This window comes from Schistosoma mansoni, chromosome 1, assembly GCF_000237925.1.
Source record: "Schistosoma mansoni strain Puerto Rico chromosome 1, complete genome".
Taxonomy (NCBI): domain Eukaryota; kingdom Metazoa; phylum Platyhelminthes; class Trematoda; order Strigeidida; family Schistosomatidae; genus Schistosoma; species Schistosoma mansoni.
In genome coordinates, this window is record NC_031495.1 from 17,958,853 (window position 1) to 17,983,664 (window position 24,812).

Genomic DNA, 24,812 nt, shown 5'->3' on the forward strand with positions numbered 1-24,812 from the left:
GATGGGTGTTTACAAATTTACTTACTCTTGTTGGACAGGTTAAATTGGTCGCACAAAGTGGTCACTTCCCAAACTGACTTCAGAACAATACCCGGAGTGGCTTTTCAAATTAGAATGCAAATCAGTCACCAGTTCAATACAGGAGCACCTAATCAACTCTGGACACGTCGCTCCAAAGGAGTCTTCCTTCGAAGTAATCTACACAACGAAAGGAACTGGATCAAAGGGAAAATGAACCAAAAGCTTACGCGCTGCTGAGGCGTTGGCGATTCACCACTTCAAGCCCGAACTCTGCGTGCACTGACGATACGTCCAACAGCCCATCCTTCCTTGGCCCTAATTCCATTCTGTAGTCTGTTTTTTTAATTACTGTCTTGTAATTTTAAACCGTAATCAGTTACTATTATCGTTTAACATTTTTCCACGATTATTATTCAGTTATTATTATGACCTTAATGATTTTGATTTTCCTTCATGTCTGTCGAGCGGACAATTATCTTTCATAATTTTGACTCGTAAATTATTTTCATCCTTTTATTCTTATCTGACCCCCTGATTTTTACACAACTTGACTTGATATTTGAAATTTCGAATCACTTTATGATGCAATCTTTTCTATCTTTTTACAGACTTATATATTTACCAAACAACTATAAATATGAATGTACAGCTTAAGTAAATGATTGCACCGAATAAAAATTTTTCCTCGCTGAATTGTCTTTTATTCCTTGGAGGCTTTATTTTCTTATATATAAAGAAGTTCAATAGAGGTTGTCATGTGCGTTTTTCAGCTAAAAATATGTTGGCATGATTATGTAAAATAATAATTTCTAATAAATATTCTGTCAGTATGCTCAATTCTGCATCAATGTGATAAACGCAAATGTTATTTGTAGTTATCGTGTGATGATCACCACCTCGCAGCATGGTTGTTGTTTACGAAATTGAGAGAACGAAAGCGAATGTCCGGCGTTTTAATCAGGTTGGTGGATATAGAGGATCCACCCAGGGAAGTTGGAAAACCCTAGTTCTAGACCAATGGTGAACATAGGCTCCAGGTTCTTGAGGGAACAAAAGGAGTATGAACTTATTGTTGGTCGCTGGCTACCATGGGATTGCATCTTCTAACGTTACTCCATTGCCTTGTGGATTAGACCTCTAGGTCAAAGGCTCGGGGAGTGGCTTCTTAAAAAAACCACCTGCTTCGGTTTGGATGCCTGTGTAGTATTCCATCCCTCACACAAATCTAATAATTTATATGGCGCATTTATATTTGGTACCTTTTTGTACCAATATCTGTATGTTTAAATAAATAAATATGCTGTTATAATTACTTGAGATGATTATAAACTTTAATCCATGTACTTATCATTAAATAAATGATTTTGGTTTCAATTTATTTAAATAAATTAATTCCTTTATTTCACTCTTTAGGTATCGTCTATACAGTGGATATTTTCAGATAAATTATTATCTAACTTAAATGTTTTACCAATTGTTTCATGTGATTTCGAAGTAATTATCACTTTACTTACACAATTATCATCAATAGAAATAACGAAATCAACAAATTCACAGTAAGATTTAATTTGATTGTTGTGTTAACAATTTCTTTTAGGTTTTATTTTCACTTTACAAATAATCATTTTCAAAGTTCTGTTTTATTAATTTTTGATTACAATAATTAGAATTGTAAGCAAAGATGGATAGTGGCTAGCAGTGGAATCCAGGACGCGCGTCTCGTCCTATTTGGGACTCGTCAGCTGCTTCTCAGATTTGGTGTTCACTCTGGGACTCGAACCCAGTACCTTTCGCTTCAAACGCCACCGTGTTATCCACTCAGCTACTGAGTCCTGAATTAAAGCTATATTGAGGCAATACACACAGTATGCACATATGCCAATTAGAGACTGACCAGTTGCAGTTCTAAACATCAATGGAAAGATTCAAACAAACAATACTAAGTGAATAATTAGAATTGATTATTATTTATTAAAAGGTTTAATATACGAATTCAATGTATTATAAAGTCAGTCGTTGTTATAATAATAATATTTTATTCACAATAACTATAAGCTACATGAGGCATGCTAATTTGTAGGCAAGATCAAATACTTGCAAATGTTACAATATCCACCGTAGTAAACTTAATTTCCCAGTTTGATCGATGCGTTATAACAAAATTTTTTTTTGTGGAAACAGGATAACACAAACTGTTGGTTCATAAAAACACGATTATTAGGATTAAAACCAAAATATACTACGTGAAAGGTGGCACATCATATGGATGCTTCATTACAAAGATGAACTTTTGGTTGTATATGTTGCACATATATCATACAGCCGTCATACAGTTGAAAAGGTCAAATTTTTACATAACTTAGTGTTTTTTGTTACTGTTCTCCAGGTAGCTACTATAACAGGAGTTTTGTTAAAAAATTTCTATCAGAAGTACAAAGAAAGAATACGTCGGCATCCTTTGATATACTTATTCTTCTCATAAAATTTATTTAGCTACCAATCGATGAAAGTCATTACATTCTCCTTTTGAAGCTGTAATATCATTAAAAATACTGACCATACTAAATTACTTGACGGATAAATTTTCAGCACTGGTGAATTTGCGCATTATAGTGTTTGTAATCTGACCATCAGTACGCTAACATGGTCAAGCATTAATGATGTAATTTCTCACTTGACTAAAAGTTCATTCCAGGAAAAATATATAACTGTTTTAGATTGAAGGAGCTAGTTTGAATAAAGTGTGCGTTGCATTTGTGCACTTTGTGTAAACGCTACTGAACTTCGTAAACTTTGATTTTTGGTGTAGAGTTTCACCACTTTTGACGTACTGGATGCAAATGTTAGATCCTAGCTCCAGCTTGTAATATACACATTTTTATTTTCACTTAATCTATTTCTTTTTCATGTTCAGCGTACACAGCTCTATAAAAAGTTTATTGATTCAAAATCAACTGTTCAAGCTTTCGTTGTTAAATATCATTCTCAGTAATGTTGTGTTAGTGATATTTCATGTAAACACTCAATCTGATTTCAACTTAACTGAAGGCTTGTTCTATTTATTAGTCTCTCTCTCTCTTTCGCCGTCGTTTGAAAATGCATTAAAATTTTCACTGTCAACAATTTATCGTCAACTAATATATTAATTCATTTTGATTAATCTTGACTTATCCTTTTTAACATTTTATATAACTTGGACAACAGTGTTTCCAATGACATTTGATAACACTGAATACTAAATTCTTAATTGTATTAGTTTCTATCCTAATTTGACATTCTTTTCTTAATAAAAAGAGACGTTTTATCATTTTTTTTACTCTATTCAAATGTAGACTATCACAATCCAGTGATCGTGTAATAATTATAAATAAAAAGAAAAATGAGTCTCGTGAAAGTTTAATAGATTCTTTAGATAAAGCTGGTCAAAAATTATCTATTACTTTAGAACGTATATGGGAAAGTGTAGCATCAGTGCTATGGGATCATGTCTTGTCAGGTCTTGCAGATTTATCAAATCAACAAAGTCTATCTGTTAGTAAAGAAGGTGGTGGTAATTATTCTGATTTAATTGCTGAAGCAGAACGTTCCGCTTATCCTAATATGTTACCAATAAATGATAATGTACTTACTGCCGTTTCAATTATTCAAGATTCATTCAATTATCGACATCATGCATGTGTTTGCCAGGTAGATTATTCAGTAACATTGTTTGATTTATGTTCTTTAGTATTTAACAAAATTCTATCCTCTATTATTTTTCCTAAAAGGTATAAATTGAGAGATACGATTTAGTAGGATTTATGATGTACTAAATTGTGCTTATTTCTAGAGGTGAATCAGTTTAATGTTGGAAACATTCGTTCTATACTGCTTAAATCCTAAAAGTTTGAATTTATACTCATGGTGGTCAGCTGATTTCTCCTAACACTTCACTAGCTGATTTGTCTGCATAAATGTAGATACAGCATTGGATAGTATAAAATAAGTTCTACTGTTTAGAAGTAATCTCTTGTTAGAAATTTGTTGTTGAGTTTTTTATCAAAGCTTACTCTGTGAGAAATAGAACTCAATTTATTTTGGTTTCAATCAAAGAATATATTTTACTATGTACCAACAGTTACTCTTTCGAATTCGAATGCATGGTCTTTTTATTTTATGGGTAACATATCTTTGGATATCGAAAGTTTTACTGTAAGCGTATTAGGTATTTCATTAAAATAAAGATATAACAATCAACATATTTCTCCAATCAGCGCCTTTTCATCGCTAATCATATTTAGTTAATGAAATATTTTTTAGCAAACGCAATAGTTTCCTTTAATCTGTTTTATGTAGGTTTTTTTTACCGAAATTCTACAGACTATTTTGATCTATTGTTGCCTTATATTCACTGGATGTATGTCAAAACATTGAACATATGTCCATTAGGCTGATTATAAGTGGTCATTCTAGCTGGTTATTAATGTCCAATTTTAAATGAAAGTTACTATTTATTCTTATATCCATTTATCTTTTTCTCGATCGGATTTCGCTTTTAGGATTGTTCCATCTGATATTTAGTTTAATTATTATTTTATTCTTTAAACACATAAATATTGGTACAAGGAAGCACCAGATAAATATGCGCCTCACAAATCTCATTCGATTTGCTTGAGGGCTGTGATACTGCCCAGGTGCCCAGACTGAAACAGGTGGTTTTCTTAGGGGGCCACACCCTGAGCCCTTGACCTGAAGGTCTAGTCCACAAGGCAGTGGAGCATCGTGAGGAGATGCAGTCCCATGGTAGCCGGTGACCAACAGTTGGTTCATACGCCATTTGTTCCCTCAGGATACTGGAGCCCATGTGCATCATTGGTTTGGAATCAGGGTTTTCCAACTCCCCTAGGTGAACTTTCCGTGTTCACCAACCCTGTTAAAGCACCGGACATTCGCTTTTCGTCCTCTCAATTTCGTAAACAACAGTGATGCCACGAGAAGGCAGTGAGTAGGACTTCCCTGGCGGAGGCTATGTATTCGCTGGCCATGTGAGATCATTTGGAGAGGGAGAGTGGACTCTCCCCACTCTCGGCCGTACCAGGGCATTTGGGGGCTTTAGTTTAATTACAAATGCTTTCGGAATTAGATGTCTTTTGAATATGTGTGTTGTTAACCACGAACGTTTTTCCACTGTTACTCAACGTGTTTATTAATACTGACACAGTCGTGTTTATTTTCCTGAGAAATGTAGCTTTTAACCTCAGTTCTTACGGCGTTATCAGTACAAATACCCCGATGGGATCGCAAAGATTGGGAACAAGCTGCTGTATGTGGTGTCCTAGCTCAGTTTGAAGGCCTTCTAAGCTGCTATGGTGACGAGCAAGGAATGATTGAGGATTGGGCATGGGCAATTGATTATTTGTTGACGTATCGTGTTACACTTAGTCCATATGGTAACTTTTCTAATTCCGTAACTGATACGAATGAAAGAAATTCCGAGGATACTGACTCGAACGTTCCTACCTCGAACCGTTGTGATGCTGAAGAATTTCATTTGGGTTTCAAAGTCACAAGATTGAACGAATGCGAGGTATTCTATCTAATTTTTGATGATCCTATCTATTACAAATGTAACGTTTCGACGTTAGTCAACGTTCAAGTTTATTTTGTCATCAGTTATTAAGTTTCAGTATTATTTAATATTCTTGTACTTATTAATAACGGACAGGTTATAGTTATTATTATTATTATTTGTAGTCTTAGACCATAATAGATCATTTACCGTCGAAGGAATCAGATAGAATTTCTTTTTTGAGTTAGTCTTTACCTTCCTTTTTCTGGTAAAATGAGGTAATAAATTGTGCCACAGGGTATTTTGGAGTTTTATGAGTATCCACTTAATTCACCAGTGATTTAATTAACTCACATGATTTCGGTTCACTACCAGTTCATATTGATTTCATTTTTGAAATAGGATCAACCTCATATTAGTTGATGGCATTAAATAGTTGAGCTTCAAATTGATAAAATCGTTTACATACATTTGTATGTGATTAGTCTTTGACATTAATATTATATTTCAAAATGAAATGATACACATCTATCATTAATTTGTGATTCTATTAAGCTTTGTAAGTGTTATTTTGGTTGTAAAATTACTTACTATCTGTTCGTTTTTTCACCATCCTTTCGATTTTTTCAGCTTTCTGTTCCTTGGAAATCATGGGTTCATGCTCCTTCAGAAATTCAAGCTCGTGGTCGTGTACGAATTCGTTTACATCCTGTCTCATTTGTAGTCGGAATCAATGAACTACAATCAGTTGCTGAAACGTAGGTGTAACCTAATTCATATTTTCTTTATGTTCTGTTTGTTTTATTTTGCAGTATACAGTAATTTGGATTCCAAAACTTTTCAAACATTTTAATATAAAATTAATTAGGTGTTTAATTATCGAAATTCTTATTTAATTCATCCATAAATTTAATTGTAATAGTTTTATGAGGACTAGTGATATTTTTATGCTGCATTTTAGCTGTATCTTTTTTTTCAACTACCATGTAAAGTTGGAGATACAATTGTAATTGTCCAGTGGGTATTTTAATATTTACCGTAATTTCCACTGTTTTTGTGAATTTGATAATTTTACTTAATGTATTATGTAATTACAGTCGTGACCTGTTGGTTGAAGCACTAGTCTTTCATTCAATAGGTTGCAAGCTCAAAGCCTCCATCCACATCAGTTTAGGCTTCAGGTTTGTATCAGTAGCTTTCATGCAACCAAATTTTGTGGTTCTAAGTCAACTACATAGACCTGTACATGTTTAATTAATTACTTTAAAAGTTAGAATTATTGACTAGTTTAGATTGATCTTTCATTACGATTAACTTATATTGTAGAGGTCAATATGATTTGGGGAGTATGTGCCTGACGTTTAGATCTTAGTGGTGTTATTGTGGTTAACTTTTAAAAACAAACTTTATTGATAACTTTGGCATAGCATGTAACTTCTAATTGGATCTTCTATACATAAATAAATAAATAAATAAACTAATTCTTAGGAAAATAGATCTTTAGATTTGATCTCAAAGGCGATTGATGCCTTTTTTAAATTGTATTGTTTTCTATAACATTTCGTAATATATGGATTAATATTTGATGGTTGGTCACAGTGAATTCCAAGTCGCATGTTATTTCATTTAGAATTTATTAACTGTATGTAACCGTGTTTTTGGTAGCGTTCTGGCTTAAGGCTACTATGTATCTACCTCAGTTTCAGTGTTTTTCTTCAAGACAGCTGATTCGCTACAGACATTGCCTGTTCAAGTGATATATTATTGTTACCGTCCTTTGTAATTATTTGCACTGTCTTATTTGTAGTTTCCTAGATAGAAAAGGAACCATCAGTTTTGTTGTGTTGTCTTCTTTGAATGAAAGTTTCGAATTGTCCTTATTTGTTTGCTGATTGTATATTTTTCTTTGATGATAACAAATTCACGCTGTATAAGCATCCGTTCAAAAAAAGCCATGAAACTCAATAAAGCAGAATCAATTCAGTCCCGAAAATGTCCAATTTAAGTGTTTAACACCAGAAAAAAACTTATAATACTTACATCGGTCTGCACATAGATTCTTTATTTTTTTTACAATGGTTTTTTTGTGTTCAAGTTTAGATAAAACTGCTGTGCAAAACGCGGTAAACAATCATGGCTTAACATCTTTACGCGCTTACTTCAATCGATATACAAAACATTTTGGCGCTCCAGGTTAGATATAAAATTTCTCTTACATACCTTGTTGGCTTAACATTAATTAGCATATTTTATAGATAATCAAAATATTTGTAGTTTAAAAACATGTTAGCTATTACTGTGCAGTAACTGACCTTTTACCTCATTTTGTTTAGAAAACCAGATGAATAATCTGTTCATTTGTATAATAGGAGTCTTTTCAGTGTCATTTTTTATTATGGAAATGCTATAAAGAAATATTTATTAGTTGTTTATGCAATGATATTTGATTTATTACCTTTATGACTATTTCTTTTTATGGTGATTGACAGTCGATGAGATATATAGTGTTTCTTCTAGACTTCTTTTTTATTTGTAAGTTATTGAAGTTGTACTGTGGCTTCAACGGATAATTTGTTTTTCAATCCAGTTAATTTTTAAAGCTTTAGGTGTAGTATATATATATATATGTCCGACTTCCCAAAATGTGACCTCTTTTAGTTTTCTATTACTGCAGATTATGTAGATAAAAGTGATAGAAATACCGTTGAAATTTTAAACAGAGTGATTAGATTCATAATTTAAAAACAATGAATTTCAGGACAGATTGGAATGAATAAAACATATAACATTTATTCATATTAAACGTAAACTATAGGCAAAGATAAGTGCAATCGCACAGAAATGGAGTATAAGCTAATGGAAAACCTTTATCTTTTAAAGATGTTTGACTTCATCCGGAAACTGAAGTCAATTCCAAAACATTTGTCTTAAAATTTGAACTACTTATTAGTAGTTAGTAAAAATAATGTATTTCGAATATCACAATGTGTATGAAAACTAAATTCTTAAATTTTCTGACGTTCTGTTAGTAGTCAGGTTTAAATAGTACAAATAAATTGTGGTTCTTCATCTTCAGGTTATATCAACTAAATCATTACACGTAAGAGACTTCAAGTACATGTAGGTAGATTAGAGTAGAATTGTAATGATTTTTGATAAAATTATATACGTGTTTTTATAATCATTTGTGTTGGTAATGAGGTAGGTGGGTGAATTTTTGATATAATTTTTGGGTAACGTAAAACATACCAAATGGAACTTTGATAACGATAATGCGAACAAAAACAAACATAGAAATAATATCAACATTTATCTCATAGTAAATGGAAAAGAATTGTTATGGCGCACTAGTTGGTTATAAGTAGAAATGAATATATGATTTTTTTATTTTGTTGTGACAGCTGAACTTTTATCAGTCTTGTTTTGTAAGGGAATATTTTCAGTTGTAGCCTAACTCGTTGTCTCACGGACGCTACAACCATTTTGTCCCTTGAAATTTAAAACGGAATGTTTTCATTGCATACATGTACCGTAGGCATGTATTTCTCTAGTTTGGAAATAAATTATTGACTGATTAGAAACAGTGAATAAATATGTGTATTGTGTGTTCTAAAGACTGTTTCTTACTGAATCTCGGTTATTCACTGGTAATTTTATTATCATTTTGGTTGTTCACAAATATATTCGTTAATTTAAATAAGGCGAGAGCAATATTTGCAGAATAAAATGAATTCACTATATTTCAAGGTTTCTCATTCGCTGCAAATAGCCCAAATTTTCAATAGAAATAACATTATAAAAGTTTTATTACATACCATAATCAATGAAGTTCAGTTCGAAACGACTTAAGAAACAAGAGGAAACAACATATTTAACAAAATAGTTAAGATTGGTGAGTATTTATATATTGGAGATGAAATCATAAAGTGCAGAGAAGTGAACAAAGTTTTAAGTAACAATGAGACAATGAATAAAAGCAAATTGTTAATAAATGAGTGAAAATCAAGGTACCTATCTAAGATAAATTTAAAGTTAACGTCTTAAGTGAATGTCAGTGGGATTTTCTACTTTATGTTGCGAACCATATTAGAGAGCTAATTTAACTGACAAGCGTTAAAATAATATAGCTATCTTACCATGGCAATGATGAGTTTACCACACTTTTTTTTCTGTATACAAACGTCAGGTTGAAAGCGCTTGATGGCAATGACCTATGTAAAACTGTTATATCGTGTGGTTTTGTGCCCTGAATGATATATAACGTGATAATACCGCCAATTAGAGAGCAGCGAATTATCGATCAGACCAACGACACACGAAACCCGTATGAGCAGTCTATCGTACTTATCGTTCCTGCTTTCTGCCTAGCCCAGCCAGTTAAGTCCAGAACACCAATTACAGCCTCTGCAATATGAATCATTTATTTCAAGCATACTGGGTTTATATACCAAAACAGACAGACCATATCGTACCATAAAATAAGAAACAATATTTGTACAGGATTCAGCCAAATGTGTATATGAATAAGGGAGATAGTAATTAATAGATAGGGCATAATTCAAGAATGGTAAATTATGTAATAATAGTTCATAGGTCAAAATAAAGCTCATAATAAGAGGGACACGAATATGAATAGTTTAGTTATTTAACAATTATATGATAAAAATATACCCATAGTATTGGTCCATAGATGGATCCCAAAGGTTACCATTCATTATTATTATCGGGACATAACAAAAACAGAGTAAAACTGGTGTACGTTACCTGTTAATTATTTTGAACGCTTTTGAGTAATCCACGTTATGTCCACTGCCCATCAACTTTTTAAAAATCGTACTTGCGAAAACTGTACTTCCTTTCAGGCAAAACTTACGGGGAATATGTCCCGATAACCTTCTAGGATGCCCTTCTTTCCGTCCTTCCAATGTACTTGTTTCCACAAGTACATGTAAATTCGTAAATACATTTTGAGTTGACCTCAGAACGATATTGGTCCACTTTTGATTGCTTGATTTACGGAACATCCGGTTTTATAAACTGAAAACAGTTGAGCTTCAAGGAAGCTTATAACATTTTTACCATGATATTTCGTTTGTAAATTTAGGCCGTTTGCAGCTAATGAGAAGCCTTAAAATATAATGAATTCATTGTATTCTGCAAGTATTTTTCTTCTTGCTTTATTTATATTCTTTAATGTTTAATATTTAATATGAAGTAGTGTAAAAATCTCTATGCTTTAGATTTGATTCCAAATCTCATGTGTAGCATACATTTACTTACCGGTTAATTGTCAATACGATTATTGAATTATATTAAAGTCACATTGTATTGCAGCTAATGATTTTCATTTTGTCGATAGAAATGTTCATAGTTGATTATAAATAAATATGAAACAGAAAATTTTATAAGATTATTACGGTCATTTGTTTGTAGTTTTCTTATTTTAAAAAAATAGTAATGATATTCATCGGATGTTTGGAGCTTCCTTTTGATGTTTAGTACTGTAATAGAATAGTCACTTTCGGTATATATACATCCTCTGCAGATTGTTTCAGTATTGTCATCAAGTCACAAATATTGTAAGCAGAGATGGATAGTGGCTAGCTATGGAATCCAGGATGCTCATTTCGCCCTATTTAGAACTCTTCATATATATTTTGTTTTTGAATGTGTACACTACTAAGGAGTTCCAATCTTAAATGAAATCACTATCCAATACTCCATAAGTATCAGTGGGTTTTTTTTTATTATGAATCAGTTCGTGACTTGCACTTTCCTCATAAAATGTTATTTCTTCCTACGCAATCCACATTATACGGATTGAAGTCTTTCTTATAGTTTTTTTATAATCGGATCCTGTATTGTTCATCAGTAATTTTTCTTTCTAATATAAACGAAAGGCTAACGAAGAATTTTTACCAAGATTTTTTGTTATTCAATGTTTAGATGATTTTTTTTTCTCCAAACTTTGATTGAAAGTTGTTGATGTTATCGGGTAGTTCTTTGTTTATCTTGTAAACATTCTAATTTGGGTTTTTTTTGTTCTCGCTACAACAAATTATTCGTGTCTCAATTTTTTTCTTCTTCTTATTCTACAGAGCGAAATAATTTCCTCTCTTAACAATTGTTTCACATGATTTCAATTCTTTATAAATAATATTTATTATTTTTATTTAGTGAGGCATAATTTCATTATATTTGTCACAGACAAAGAAATTGTTCACTTTTAATCAAAATATTATAAGTATAATTCAAATTCTATGAAAACTATTTAATAGACTAAAAACACAACACACTAGATAATTCAGTTGGAAACATAATCAGTCGGTCAGTCAACTACAACGTAGGACCAGACACATATATGCATCGGTCCGAGTTGTCATATCTCGTTAGCACAACAAGATAAACACCGGCCGTTGCTACTACCTTGACGTGGTGGTCTGGCTTGCCTGTCGTGATGTAACAACCGAGCTATACTGACTGGAACAATCGTTCCTCAAAGTCCTACCATGCCAGACAGGTCGGTTAAAGAGCGGTAAGACTAAAAGCAGCAAACCCAAGGTCCGAAGGCGAAGTCGTACTGCTGACTGTACAGAGGTGTGACAGCAGTAAGGTGTTTCCTTAAGACAACCAGCATAACAGCGATGCTGCCTTCCCACAAGGAGGGGTAGGGTTAGAAAAGGTCGACCCTAGAAATACACACCCCGCCTTATCCCACGGATATCCGTCTCCGGCGGTAAGGTATCAACAAGTACGTAGCTGACACAAAAATTACCCACCAAAACGTCGTGTGTGGTCGACCTCAAGCAGTTGTCCCTTGGGCACTGCGGTCACGCTATAAGATCATCAAGACCACTTCTAACTTTTATTAAGAAAACCATCCTTATGGTAATACATTTTCAACTATAATTACATCCATCTATGTGCTTCATAAAACATCAGTGGACATAGTGACTCCTTAAATACTCTTCGAAATACTGTGTGTATGTAAACTGTAACTAACTAGTTCAGTATATGTTATCGTTTTGTCTGAAAACTTGGGTTTTGTCGTTTGTTCACTGGGTTCAATTGAAGTAACAACACTTACTGAATGACGTTATCATGTTATCGTTAAGTGCTGTCAAACTGAGCTCAACACTATAGTGCCCGTGGTTGACTCCATAATGATTGGCCGATATTGATATTAATGAAGCATAGTTCCTACTTGAGTTTGTATGTATTCAGTCTATTCAACACGTTTAAAACAGCAGCATATCAATAGTCGAATACTTGTTGTATTTAGGGTAGGCTTAATTCAGACATGTTAATATTGAACGGGAGACAAATTAAAAAAATATTCGGCGATTGTATCGAGCATTAGAAATCGATAATATACCGATTCAGAGAATAACAAGGTGATTCCATTTTTATGTCATGTGAAAAATACAGGAAGTGGGTAGACGCACACATACATGCATAAAACGTGGTCAAGGTTACACGTGAGTAACTGACAAAGGCGAATATATGAGTGACGGAATAAATGGAAATATTAGAATAATTTCCCTCCTCATAAGTTAAAATAAGTCATGTAAATGCATAACAATACTAACTGCTACAACCGCACATTTCAATATTTTATTCCGTAATTTTTTTTTTGAAAATTAGGTCGAACTGTTTCAAATCAAGATGTCTGGGATTTACTCACAGATATTACACATCATCTTAATACACCTGTTCGTTCAAAACCAGTTGAAGTGTTACAGTTAGCATCAGAAATTACTCAAGCATTTCATGGTTTGCGGATAACAACTTGTAAATCAGCTAAAGATCGTACAGCTATGTCTGTTACTTTGGAACAAGTTCAATGGTTGAAAGTAATTTTATATCTATTGTATTTTATGTCTGTTATTCTCTTCAGTGATGTTATATTTGTGACATTAATACTGTATATCTGACAAATAATATGAAATACTATGCTTTATGTTTATAAGAAAGATTTCTTGTCGCTGTGTCTATGATATATTTCAATTTTGTCCGACGTACATGCTTACCAGCTTCTACGTTTCGTTTAACTGATTGAATAAAGGAAGATGAGATTAATCTTCGTGTTAGCTGAACAATCTTATTGAGTAAATGTAACTGTAATCAGTTAGTCAGCTATAAGCAATGTAGAACCTGGCATGTATATGCATTGGTTTAAGTTTTCATAGCATATTAACACGACTAGGACAAGTCACAATATAGAAAGATGTTAAGTGGAGTGTTCTGGCGAAGCGGCTTCGGGCGTAGCAGTCGCTGACGACGAGGGGAGGATGTGGGACGTCCCGGGTGCTGGGTGGACATCGGATTTACATGGCCTGGCAGGTCAACAGGGCTACGGAGATTAGCACGCCAGCAGACTAAACATTTCGATGGGGAGCGAGGCAAAGACTTGAACAAAGAGGAAGGAGGCACAACGACCAGAATGACTGCGTGAGTGAATATTTAAAGGGGGATGAGTGCATTGTATGTTATTTATGTCGACAGATATAAGTAGTGTGTAGCACCAACCGGAAGTAGAATGGCTACTAGCAAAAGATTGAATTAAAGAGAACACGAAGGTAAATAGAGAGCGATTGGAATAACAACAGTATTGGAAGAATCATGAAGCACGTACAGGACAACTGAATGATGATGTGCAAATGATGTATTCGATGTATTGTTTTCATATTTTACAAAGGCACTTTGTAACTTTGCATTAAACAATAAATTGGTTTCCCTCGTCAAGTCTTCGTTCACCACAACAAAGTAGTAGTGTGGTGTGGGTTACTTATATCCACATAAGTAGTATATGGTGATGGTCAGGCGTATAATGTATTTCACCAGAAGATTGATAAGGAAAGAACCAAAACGAAACGCAATTGGTGTGAAAATGCATGGACAATAAAACCAGAGAAGATGGACTGATTTTTAAAGAAGGAACAGTCAAGATTGAGACAATTGATTGTTATTTTGCAAATTAATTGTTTATTGTATGATTGTCAGATTTTAGTGAGATGGTCTGTAATTTTCGTGTCAAATATATTTGATTATCCCCACCTGTGCTCTTGTTCACTACAGTAGTAATCATTCAATAAATTCAGCCATTAGTTACTATATTTGCCTACAAATCGACTAGATAGTCTACATTTACCTACCCTCCTCGATCCAATAGTCAGTGACTTCATTTATATAGTTTGTAAACTTCTATATTCAGTTATTAGTTGTTCTTAAATGAAAATATTCTTGTTTAAAACTCTACATAAACATAAGTTTAATAAATTCACTTGGTATTTTTTGTTTGAATCTTCCCATTGATGTTTAGGACTGCAACTGGTTAGTCTCTTATTGGCATATGTGCATACTGTGCGTATTTCCTCGATATAGCATTAATTCACAAGCATGGTAAGCAAAGATGTATAGTGGCTAGTAGTGGAATTCAGGATGCGCGTTTCGTTCTATTTGGGACTCGTCAGCTGGATGTACCTGCATCTCAGAGTTGATGTCCACTCTGGGACTCGAACCCATTACCTTCCCTTTCAAACGCCATCACGTTATCTACTCAGCTACTGAGTCCTGATAGCCACTTGCGAAACGCGCGTCCTGGATTCCACTATCCATCTTTGCTTCATAAGTTTAATAAATTTGTATATGAATAAACATTACACTAATCCTTTTCTTGTAAGTAAAATTAAAACTAATTATAATTTATTATTACCTAATATAATAAAATATCTAGCAGTTTATATATTAATCTCACATTAATTTATTAAATCATCAATAAAAATAATTGATATCAAGTGACAACAATTTTTCAATTGTACTTTTGTCTATAATTGATTGATGTGAATAATGTAGAATTTAGGCGAAGTTTTGTTCTCTAAGCTGAATGGTTTAATGATGAAGCTTTCATTGTTCTTCTGATAAAACATCATTAGCACAAAACTTCACCATCTAGTAATGTAGAATTACCGAATAGATTATATTATGTTTAGTCTTTGACTGTTTGAAAAAGTTATTTTCACTAGTGTTGAATTAGGTTATTAGATTTTTATGATTGATTATAACTTGGCTAGTTTGTTTACCATAAAATTAATAATCTACCAATATCCCCTGGTTTAAGAGTGAATCAAATGAGTAAATGTGATAATTAGGAGTATTTGAATTACGGTACAAACTAGGAATCCCAGAAATAACGCAATTTAACCAAGAAGTACTAGATGATCACGAACTAATGTATTGTATTCGGAATTTGAAATCAAGCAGTCATCAAGTACAAAGGAATCATTAGTCCATACAAACACCATAGTCTCTAATTTTAGGTTTATGTACTCAACCTTTAGTTATATTGTAGTCTCGGTTGATATGTTAAACCCATATACCTTATTTTAGCTTCTGGACAAGCCAATTTACCTATCCATCTTGAGTCATGTTTTGACCTTGTCAATTATTCACTTATTAACCCTGACTATTTTTATATGAGCGTATGTGTGTGTACACTTTTTATCTTATTCATCACATGCCTGTCATTTATTCTTGTCTGACTATAAATATTGATTAAAGCGAGTTGGTTTACCCGCCATCTCCAATGTGCGTTATTTTCGCTTCGCTTGCTGATATTTGCTCATGTACTTGTAGCTTTCTGGCCTGCGTTATATTTGATAATAAACTGTAGTTGCCGCTTCTCTTTGCCTTCTGATTTCATGCACCGTAGAGATTTGTATTATAACGGTTATCGAGGTGAACGATTAGCGAAGCACGGCACCACAATATGATGGGACACTTTAGTTATATGATGGATAATGTTACTATCCGGTTATTTGAACTAGATACAACCGATACAGTGCTCGCACCTGCCACGTATTAGTTGAGGCCTGAGTGGCTATTCTTTTTCTTGTATTATAATAATATTCACAAACGTTATTTTTAGTAAATCCTATCATGGATTCGTGTAACTTAGCAAGGAAAGATACAACGACATTTAATGATCATGACTGTTTAGCAATTGTAAAAGCAAAATGAACGAATAATATTACTGAAGAACAAGAATTTCCTGTGTTATTCATCATCGAGGAATAATTTCGTGTGTTTAATTTCGATCATAGATTAGTTATTTTCAACACTTAGTATTCATCAAAAACAGCCAATGTTGTTTCTTCCTGTATTTTCAAATATCAATTTATGGTAAGAAGTGTTGTCTTTTCTGTCATAAGGTTTAAACTATTCTATGTGTTTATTCAGTATTTTTTATATATTTTTTGGTAATTCTAAACACATTCTTACGTACACATGTAGATTATGAATTTCGGTGATTATCTTATATAAAACAGATAAATTTACTTGAACGTTGTCTTCCGTTTTTTCTTTATCGAAACGCGAAGATTCCTTTCCGCTTCTTGTCTGTAAACACTTGTATTCGTTTTCTGCAGATGTTTGTATATTTTTTGTGTATAACTCTGAACAAAATTGTTCAACAACATAGTCATTGATAATCTATCTTTTCGTCATACATAATTAGTGATAATACTAGTAATAATAATCCCTCATTTCAGGAAATATTTCATTTTTGGAAAAATATCACTTCTTTTTTGCTTTTCCATCTTCTCTCTTTCTAATACCGTCTAATGTGTGTGTTAATTTTATTTTGTTTATTAGTAACTATTACTACCTATCATGAGTAATCTTTTGCTCAGTTTGTTTTTGAAAAAAAATCATTTTCAGCATTATCTTTATCATTGAATTCATTCGTTGACATCGTCAATTTTTAATATAATTACTTACCTACTTACCTCAAACAAAACACAATCTATCTATATTTGAATGTATATTGAAGTATGTAAAACTTTCTATGTTACATTGTCCATTCATGTTTTGCTCTTAAAGATTAAGTACTGTAGAATAAGAACACAGTCGTAATTTAACTCTTAAGTTCTATAATTCACTATTAATTGGTCTGATAGTATTTTGGATTTAAAAAGAACATTACTAAGAATACTTATCATATATGTGTATGTACTTGCGTATGTTTGTGTCTTCATCATTGTTATTGAGAGACACGTTTTTCAAATATTCATAGCCTTTTTTGGAAAAAAAGTTTTTTCTCCTACTCTTACTACTATCCCTAGTAATTTTATAAGTAGTATAGTACAAGGCAAGAAAAATAATTACTAAGCGAAGAAATAGATTCATAAAAAGTATAATATGTTCACTTGTTTACTTTTTTTCTTAACAAATTAAATTCAAATAAATAATTAATAAAAAAAATTTAAAAGTGACTCTTTTTTCTCATTTGTAATGTTGCTTCTGCTACTATGGTAATATCTCATTTTTCATCCCTTTCTCTTGTTCATTGTTTATACTTTTCAATTTCATTCTAATATTGCGTTTCTATTATTAATTTATCTTATCTATGCTTATTGTTACCTTACATACGATATATATAGGATATATGATCATTATTATTATTTTTTTGTTATTGTTTTTACATAGTAAAAGTTGAATGTCGGTAGTTCAACAAGAATGATTACGGTTTAATATGTTTATGCGTGTTGTTTAATTTGTTTTTATTCATGTAATTAAAAATTCATTAATTCATTATAATTATAATTATGATTAATATTTCTGTTTACTTTGTATCATAATAGCGTGTGTAGTATTAGTTTCTGGTCAAGGTTTTATATCTATATATAAATATATAGATTGATAGCATGACTTACTCAAATATTATTTATTATTTTCGGGAAATATTCATTAATGAATTTGTTTTTCAACAAATTAATACCATTTACTATCCATTATATTGTTAATGTTAAGCATCTTCTGTACTTAGGACTTTGTTCCGATGATTTATTTATTTAAACACATAAATATTGGTACAAGGAAGCACCAGATACATATGCGCCACACAAATCTCATTTGATTTGTGTGAAGGCTGTGATACTGACCGGGTGCCCAGACCGAAGCAGGCGGTTTTCTTAGGGGGCCACACCCGGAACCTTTGACCTAAAGGTCTGATCCACAAGGTGGTGGAGCATCGTGAGGAGATGCGGTCCCATGGTAGCCAGTGACCAACGATTGATTCACACGCCATTCGTTCCATCAGAATACTGGAGCCCATGTGCACCATTGTTTTGGAATCAAGGTTTTTCAACTCCCTTAGATGGACTTTCCGTGTCCACCAACCCTGTTAAAGCGGCGGACATTCGCCTTTCGTCCTTTCAGTTTCGTAAACATTAGTAATGTCACGAGAAGGCAGTGAGTAGGACTTCTCTGGCAGAGGCTATATACGCGTGGCCATGTGAGATCATTTGGAGAGGGAGAGTGGACTCTCCACACTCTCGGCCGTACCAGGGCATTTGGGGGCTCTGATGATTTATTTAATTTTATTTTTTTTCTAAGTTGATTTTATATTCATTCGTTAAACGTTTGTTTTTGTTGTTGTTATGTATACTATGAAAAAGTAGATTTTACCATTGTTCTTCATTGTCTCTGTTCTGCAGCATTAGTATTTCGAGTTAATATACGTGTTACGAAATGATTAGATAATTGGTAATCTATTGATTCAGTTTTTGATATTTTCGTGCTACAATTAGCTTTTTCAGTAGTGCGATTCTGAAATAGTAATTGACAGAAAGCTCACACACACTGACAAGGTCTTTCGTTTTTTCAAATACCTATCAGTGGAATGTATGCATAACATCTCTGTAAACATTATCCATCTTTTCCCATTATGATAGCAGTATTTATGTACAAATTATTGTTAATGTATTTAAATTGACGATGTATCATTACTCGATATCCTTACCGTACAGTTTAGTGTCAGTATCTTCCATTTTGGATTTAGCATTTCAATAATTGAAACAACAATTTCTGCTGGTTATTACCGCCACTTAGTAACTGATCATGGTGTTGAATTTTAAGTGTTTAATATTTTAAGTCCAACGATGAAAATGCTCTCTCTCTCGACATATATATATATATATATATATATATATATATATATATATATATGGAATTATTAAAATTGCTAATTTACACTTGTTGTCGACATGGTACTGGCGTTTTCTTGTTTTGAAAAATTTAACAATTGGCTGTTTAATGACTGTCTAGTTGTATATGAAAATTAAACCACTTAATTATGTACGGATTGCCTTAATCTGATCTAATTATGGACTGGAAAATCTTTATCCAAAATACTATTACGTCAGATGTAAAATATATTTGGAATATTCTATTTTTCGTTGTGTATTGATGTAAGTCCAGGTGAATAATTGTGATGAACCTATTTAGCTTGTACATATTTTTATGGTTAAATGTAGAATAGGTTGACTAATAACTTCTTCGACAGATTACTTAGTTCTCCTACTCATTTGAATATTAAGAAATGTATGTTAAGTTATTATTTTTCTTGTTATTATAAACCATTCATCTTCCGATTAATTTTTTATTGTTAAGTCAAGTCTTTGCAATAAACTTATTAGTCAGAAATACTGTTTCACTGAACTTTCAGTTACCGAAATTTGAGTAAGTGAAGTTTTAGATTTAGATTTTGTGCATTAAACAGTGAGGTACATCTGGTATCTTCAGTGAATTAGTATTTTAAATAATCCATCAATTTATAATAAACAATGTTTTCTAATAAGTCGTGCACTCATCTTTTCCGTATATAAAAACTGTTCATATCCGAACCTATGACTTGGAACTAGGGTTTCGAGTTTGTAAGTATTGTATCATTAATTTTGTTTGAACAACTGACTGATATTATTACAAATCGTACAGTATCTGTAGTTGCATAGCTTTCCAATTATGTGTAGTGTATAATAAAGACATGTTTGTTGATAGTGTCAATCATTATTTGTTTCATTTCAATGACGTAAATTTTCCTCTTTTCTACTTTTCTTTTCATACTTTTTCAAGAGTGAAGGTATGCATGAAAGTTGTTTTACTAAAGCTCTTCAATGTATTCGAAGCACTGGTCTACGTTTAGATAATGTTATGAAAAACACTGGTAAACGTAAATACGCATTCAATCGTCTCCAGCTATTATCATTTCCAAGATTGTATAGACCACCAATGGGAACATATTCTACAAATGTATCATCTTAATATATATCGTCGATAATAGATTTATTCAACAATCACTTTGATTGATTCGACATTGATTCTTATTTTTTCTATCTACTTTTCTCTAGTCTCATTATATTATTGAGGAAAACGAAAGAAGAGTCATTCTTTCTTTTGATATTTGAGCAATGGATTTATCTTTTGGTGAAGTATATGTACGTTTCAATACCTTTATTATTATTATTGTTATTACTATCATTACTATTGCTAACAAAATAATAAGGATAAGACTATATTAATGATAACTGACTTTGTAGTCACGTTGATTTTTCCCCCCTGATTTTCGTCTTTCTTAACCTCATTCTTTCCTTTGTGTCATTGTATTTTGTAAAAAAAAGTTTCTTTTATTCATTCCATAAAAGACTTACTCATTATTTGCCATTAATTTTGATTGTATAGATGTATTTATACTTTTTCTTTGATAATAATAATGACAATAATGATTGAATTCATTCATATCAATTAATTTATACTTTATTCATTAATGTATATTTGTTATATCTTAAGAAGTAATTACTTATTCTAAATTATTGCACGCAATATGTAATTAATGTCGGTAACTACTGCTATTATGATGTGCATATGTACATATACATGTTGAAACGATATATGTATATTTAGTTCATTTTTATTCTTTCCACATAACATGATATAAGTGTGTATAAGTAGAAAATGAACTATTGTTAAGCATTATGATGAATATTTCAATGTACAATAATTTCTCAGCTGTCGCCAGTCCATGATTTAAAACAAACAAATAAACTGAACCTTCTTAAATCATCTTTGAGGATTTTTTTCTTTATTTTTGATATTCTATTGAATTGAATTATTTAAACCATGACGTGACTATATGTTAAGTTTTATGGTGTGAATTTATTAATTATTCAGAGTGATATTTTGGCTTTTAGTATTTTTCGGAAAAATTTATTTTGTTAAATGTCGAAAGTGTTAGACATATGTTAATTAACATAATATTTTTATTTATTTATTTAAACACAAATATATGTACAAGGGGGCACCATGTATATATGGGCTGCACAAATCTCATTTGATTTGTGTGAAGGCTGTGATACTGACCGGGTGCCCAAACTGAAGCAGGCGGTTTTCTTAGGGGGCTACACCCGGAGCCTTTGACCTAAAGGTCTGATCCACAAGGTGGTGGAGCATCGTGAGGAGATGCAGTTTCATGGTAGCCAGTGACCAACGATTGATTCACACGCCATTCGTTCCATCAGAATACTGGAGCCCATGTGCACCATTGTTTTGGAATCAAGGTTTTTCAACTCCCTTAGATGGACTTTCCGTGTCCACCAACCCTGTTAAAGCGGCGGACATTCGCCTTTCGTCCTTTCAGTTTCGTAAACATTAGTAATGTCACGAGAAGGCAGTGAGTAGGACTTCTCTGGCAGAGGCTATATACGCGTGGCCATGTGAGATCATTTGGAGAGGGAGAGTGGACTCTCCACACTCTCGGCCGTACCAGGGCGTTCGGGGGCAATGAACATCATAGAAAACTACATAAATTATGGAGAATAACCAAATGTAGATAATTGTAAACGTGAAGTTGAATAGAATAATATTAAAGTTTAAAAAAAGAAATATAGCTACGAAATGTATTCAAGTACAGAAATCTTTAAACAGCATAATTGGGAAAATATATTCATCATACTATCTTCAAACAAAAATTATAGTCTTAGCTTCAGAAGGTTCCATTTTAGCGCACGTAGTTCAAATGAACTAAAAGCCCAAGAAATAGCTATTTAGGTTTATTTTTTAGCTCTTCTATTACTCTAACCACATTGTGGCTCCATAATTGATCAAACATCTTTACCATAAGGTGAACTAATGTGCTTATTTACTCCCACTCTATATGTGACTGGACTCACATCATTGGTTTCGTTATTTTTCTCTTTGTAGGAGTATAATTGCACCCGATTTTCTATCTTTCAATATGAATCGCTTTGTGCATTACGTAATCTCACTGTACATTTAATATTATTCGCAGTTATATAATTATTCCACTTAACCTAGTTTACTGATACTGATTTTGATTATTAATCTGAGAATTTTATTTGACTGACAACCCGATTCTTTCAGTCATTATATGTTAATCGTTTTGATTCCTATTAAAGTCTACAAAACTACATTAATTACAGTCAATTCTTAATCCATAATCTATGTTCAAAGTTGGATCGTACAGCTTTATATTATTTATTTAATATCTAACAAAAATTCCCGAAAACGCATTATTTTTTGAATGGTTTCCATATTTTCTGTCGTTACTAATCAGGATTGGACTATTCAGTCCCCGGTGAATCTTGGCTCCTTGAACGAACGTTTCACTATTTTCATATAGCAGTTTCTATGTGCTCTATCTGCAAACGTTTTGTAAATGTGAGAAATGAATCAGTTTACATTTTATTAAACTGATGATTATTTGTTAGTTAATGTTCTTAAATACATTCAAGTTTGTAAAGCTTACTTTATACTTGTATTAATCTCCTTATCTATAGGCCTACTTTCCTATCCACCTACTTGTATAATATATTTAGTTAACGTTAGGTTAAAGTCTCTTTCTGTTGGATGTAAAAATCAAGTACGGAAATTTATTTTGTTATATGCATTGGATATTATATGTTTTAAAATTCAAAGCATTACAGGGCTTGTTTCAAAGAATTTGCTTCTCTTCAATTGGAAAAAATCATCTCATCGTTTTGTAGTCATTAAAACTTTGATTATAAATAAATTGAAATGGTCGAGACAATACATTGGACAAGAATTTACTAAGGAAATTGTTAATATAAGTGTATATCATCAAATTATTAAATTCTTGATATCCAGAAAGATAAATTCTTAAAACAGGTTAACTTTTTCATTCCTTCAATTGGCTATCAATGATATTCTGCGAACAATTCTCATGGAAATATCAAGTGATATTGTAGATCTATTATTTTTGAATATATAAAATGTAGGCTATGAAAGTTTTATGGAATCAGTCCGTAATCAGCATCGAAAATTACTGTACATGATTTATTAGAAATTGACCACAATTTATAAAGCATGTTACTTACTTACGCCTGTTACCCCTCGTGGAGGATCATAGGCCTCACACTAGCATTCTCCATCCAACCCTGTCCTGGGCAATCCTTTCTAGTTGTTATCATCATTTACATATTTGCTTCTATTTCCTGGCGTAATGTGTTCTCTGACCTTCCTCTTTCCCGTTCCCCTTCCGGATTCCAAGTTAGGGCTTGCCTCGTGATGCAGTTTGGTGAGTTCCTCAATGTATGTCCTATCCACTTCCAACGTCTTTTCCTAATTTCTATTAAGCATGTGTCCATTCATTATCAGATGTTATTATAAAATCCTTAGAACTTTAATTAAATTCAATCATATTTACATTTAATGGGAAATAATGTGAGTAAACGAATGAAATAATAACAAGATCACTAAATTTCTCATTGTAATAAACTAATTCAAAAAATATTCGTAAAATTAACATTGAACATTGTCATATTCATGATAAACAGTCTTTGAAATATTTGCTTGATCAACTATTTTTTTTATTCATTAAAAGAAACACTTAAACTAACAGAATAACACGAATTATACAATGGTAAATTGTTATGTCGAGTGAGTGAGTGCGTATGTCAACTGTTTAATATATGAAGTGATAAGACTGCCAATTAGAGAGGAGTGAATTATCGATCAGACCAGTGATACAGAAAAGCCGTATAAGCAGTCCTGAGTACTTATCAGTTCTGCTTTCTGCTTAGCCCAGCCAGTTAAGCCCAGAACACCAATTACAGCCTCTGCAATATGAATCATTATTTTCAAACATACTGGGTTTATATACCAAACAGACAGACCACATCGTATCATAAAATAGAAAATAACATTTGTATAAGGTTTGGCCAAATGTGGCTGTGAATAAGGGGAACAGTAATTAATAGACTGGGTATAACTCAGGAATTGCAAATCGTACAGTATTAGTCTTCGGGATATAACAAAATAAAATTCAATATTATTCAATTAATAACAAAGATATTTGTATGATTTTTCAAGCCAGTAAATAGTTTTTTATTGTTGTTAAAAAGCGACATATTTCTTAATCTGCTTTCCT

At 32.3% G+C, this 24,812-nt stretch overlaps 1 protein-coding gene across 1 annotated transcript in view; it reads left to right on the forward strand.

Moving 5' to 3' along the window:
• Smp_081260 (hypothetical protein) overlaps nt 1-20,671 on the forward strand; it is a gene marked incomplete at both ends in the record, with an annotated part of 40,155 nt that extends 19,484 nt beyond the window's left edge. Inside the window, 7 exons of the mRNA XM_018793505.1 lie at nt 1,435-1,577; nt 3,354-3,708; nt 5,249-5,587; nt 6,200-6,327; nt 7,665-7,762; nt 13,214-13,422; nt 20,483-20,671. Coding sequence (XP_018648010.1) covers nt 1,435-1,577; nt 3,354-3,708; nt 5,249-5,587; nt 6,200-6,327; nt 7,665-7,762; nt 13,214-13,422; nt 20,483-20,671 — 1,461 coding nt within the window. The remainder of the gene's footprint in view (nt 1-1,434; nt 1,578-3,353; nt 3,709-5,248; nt 5,588-6,199; nt 6,328-7,664; nt 7,763-13,213; nt 13,423-20,482) is intronic.
• Between the last annotated feature and the right edge of the window lie 4,141 nt (nt 20,672-24,812).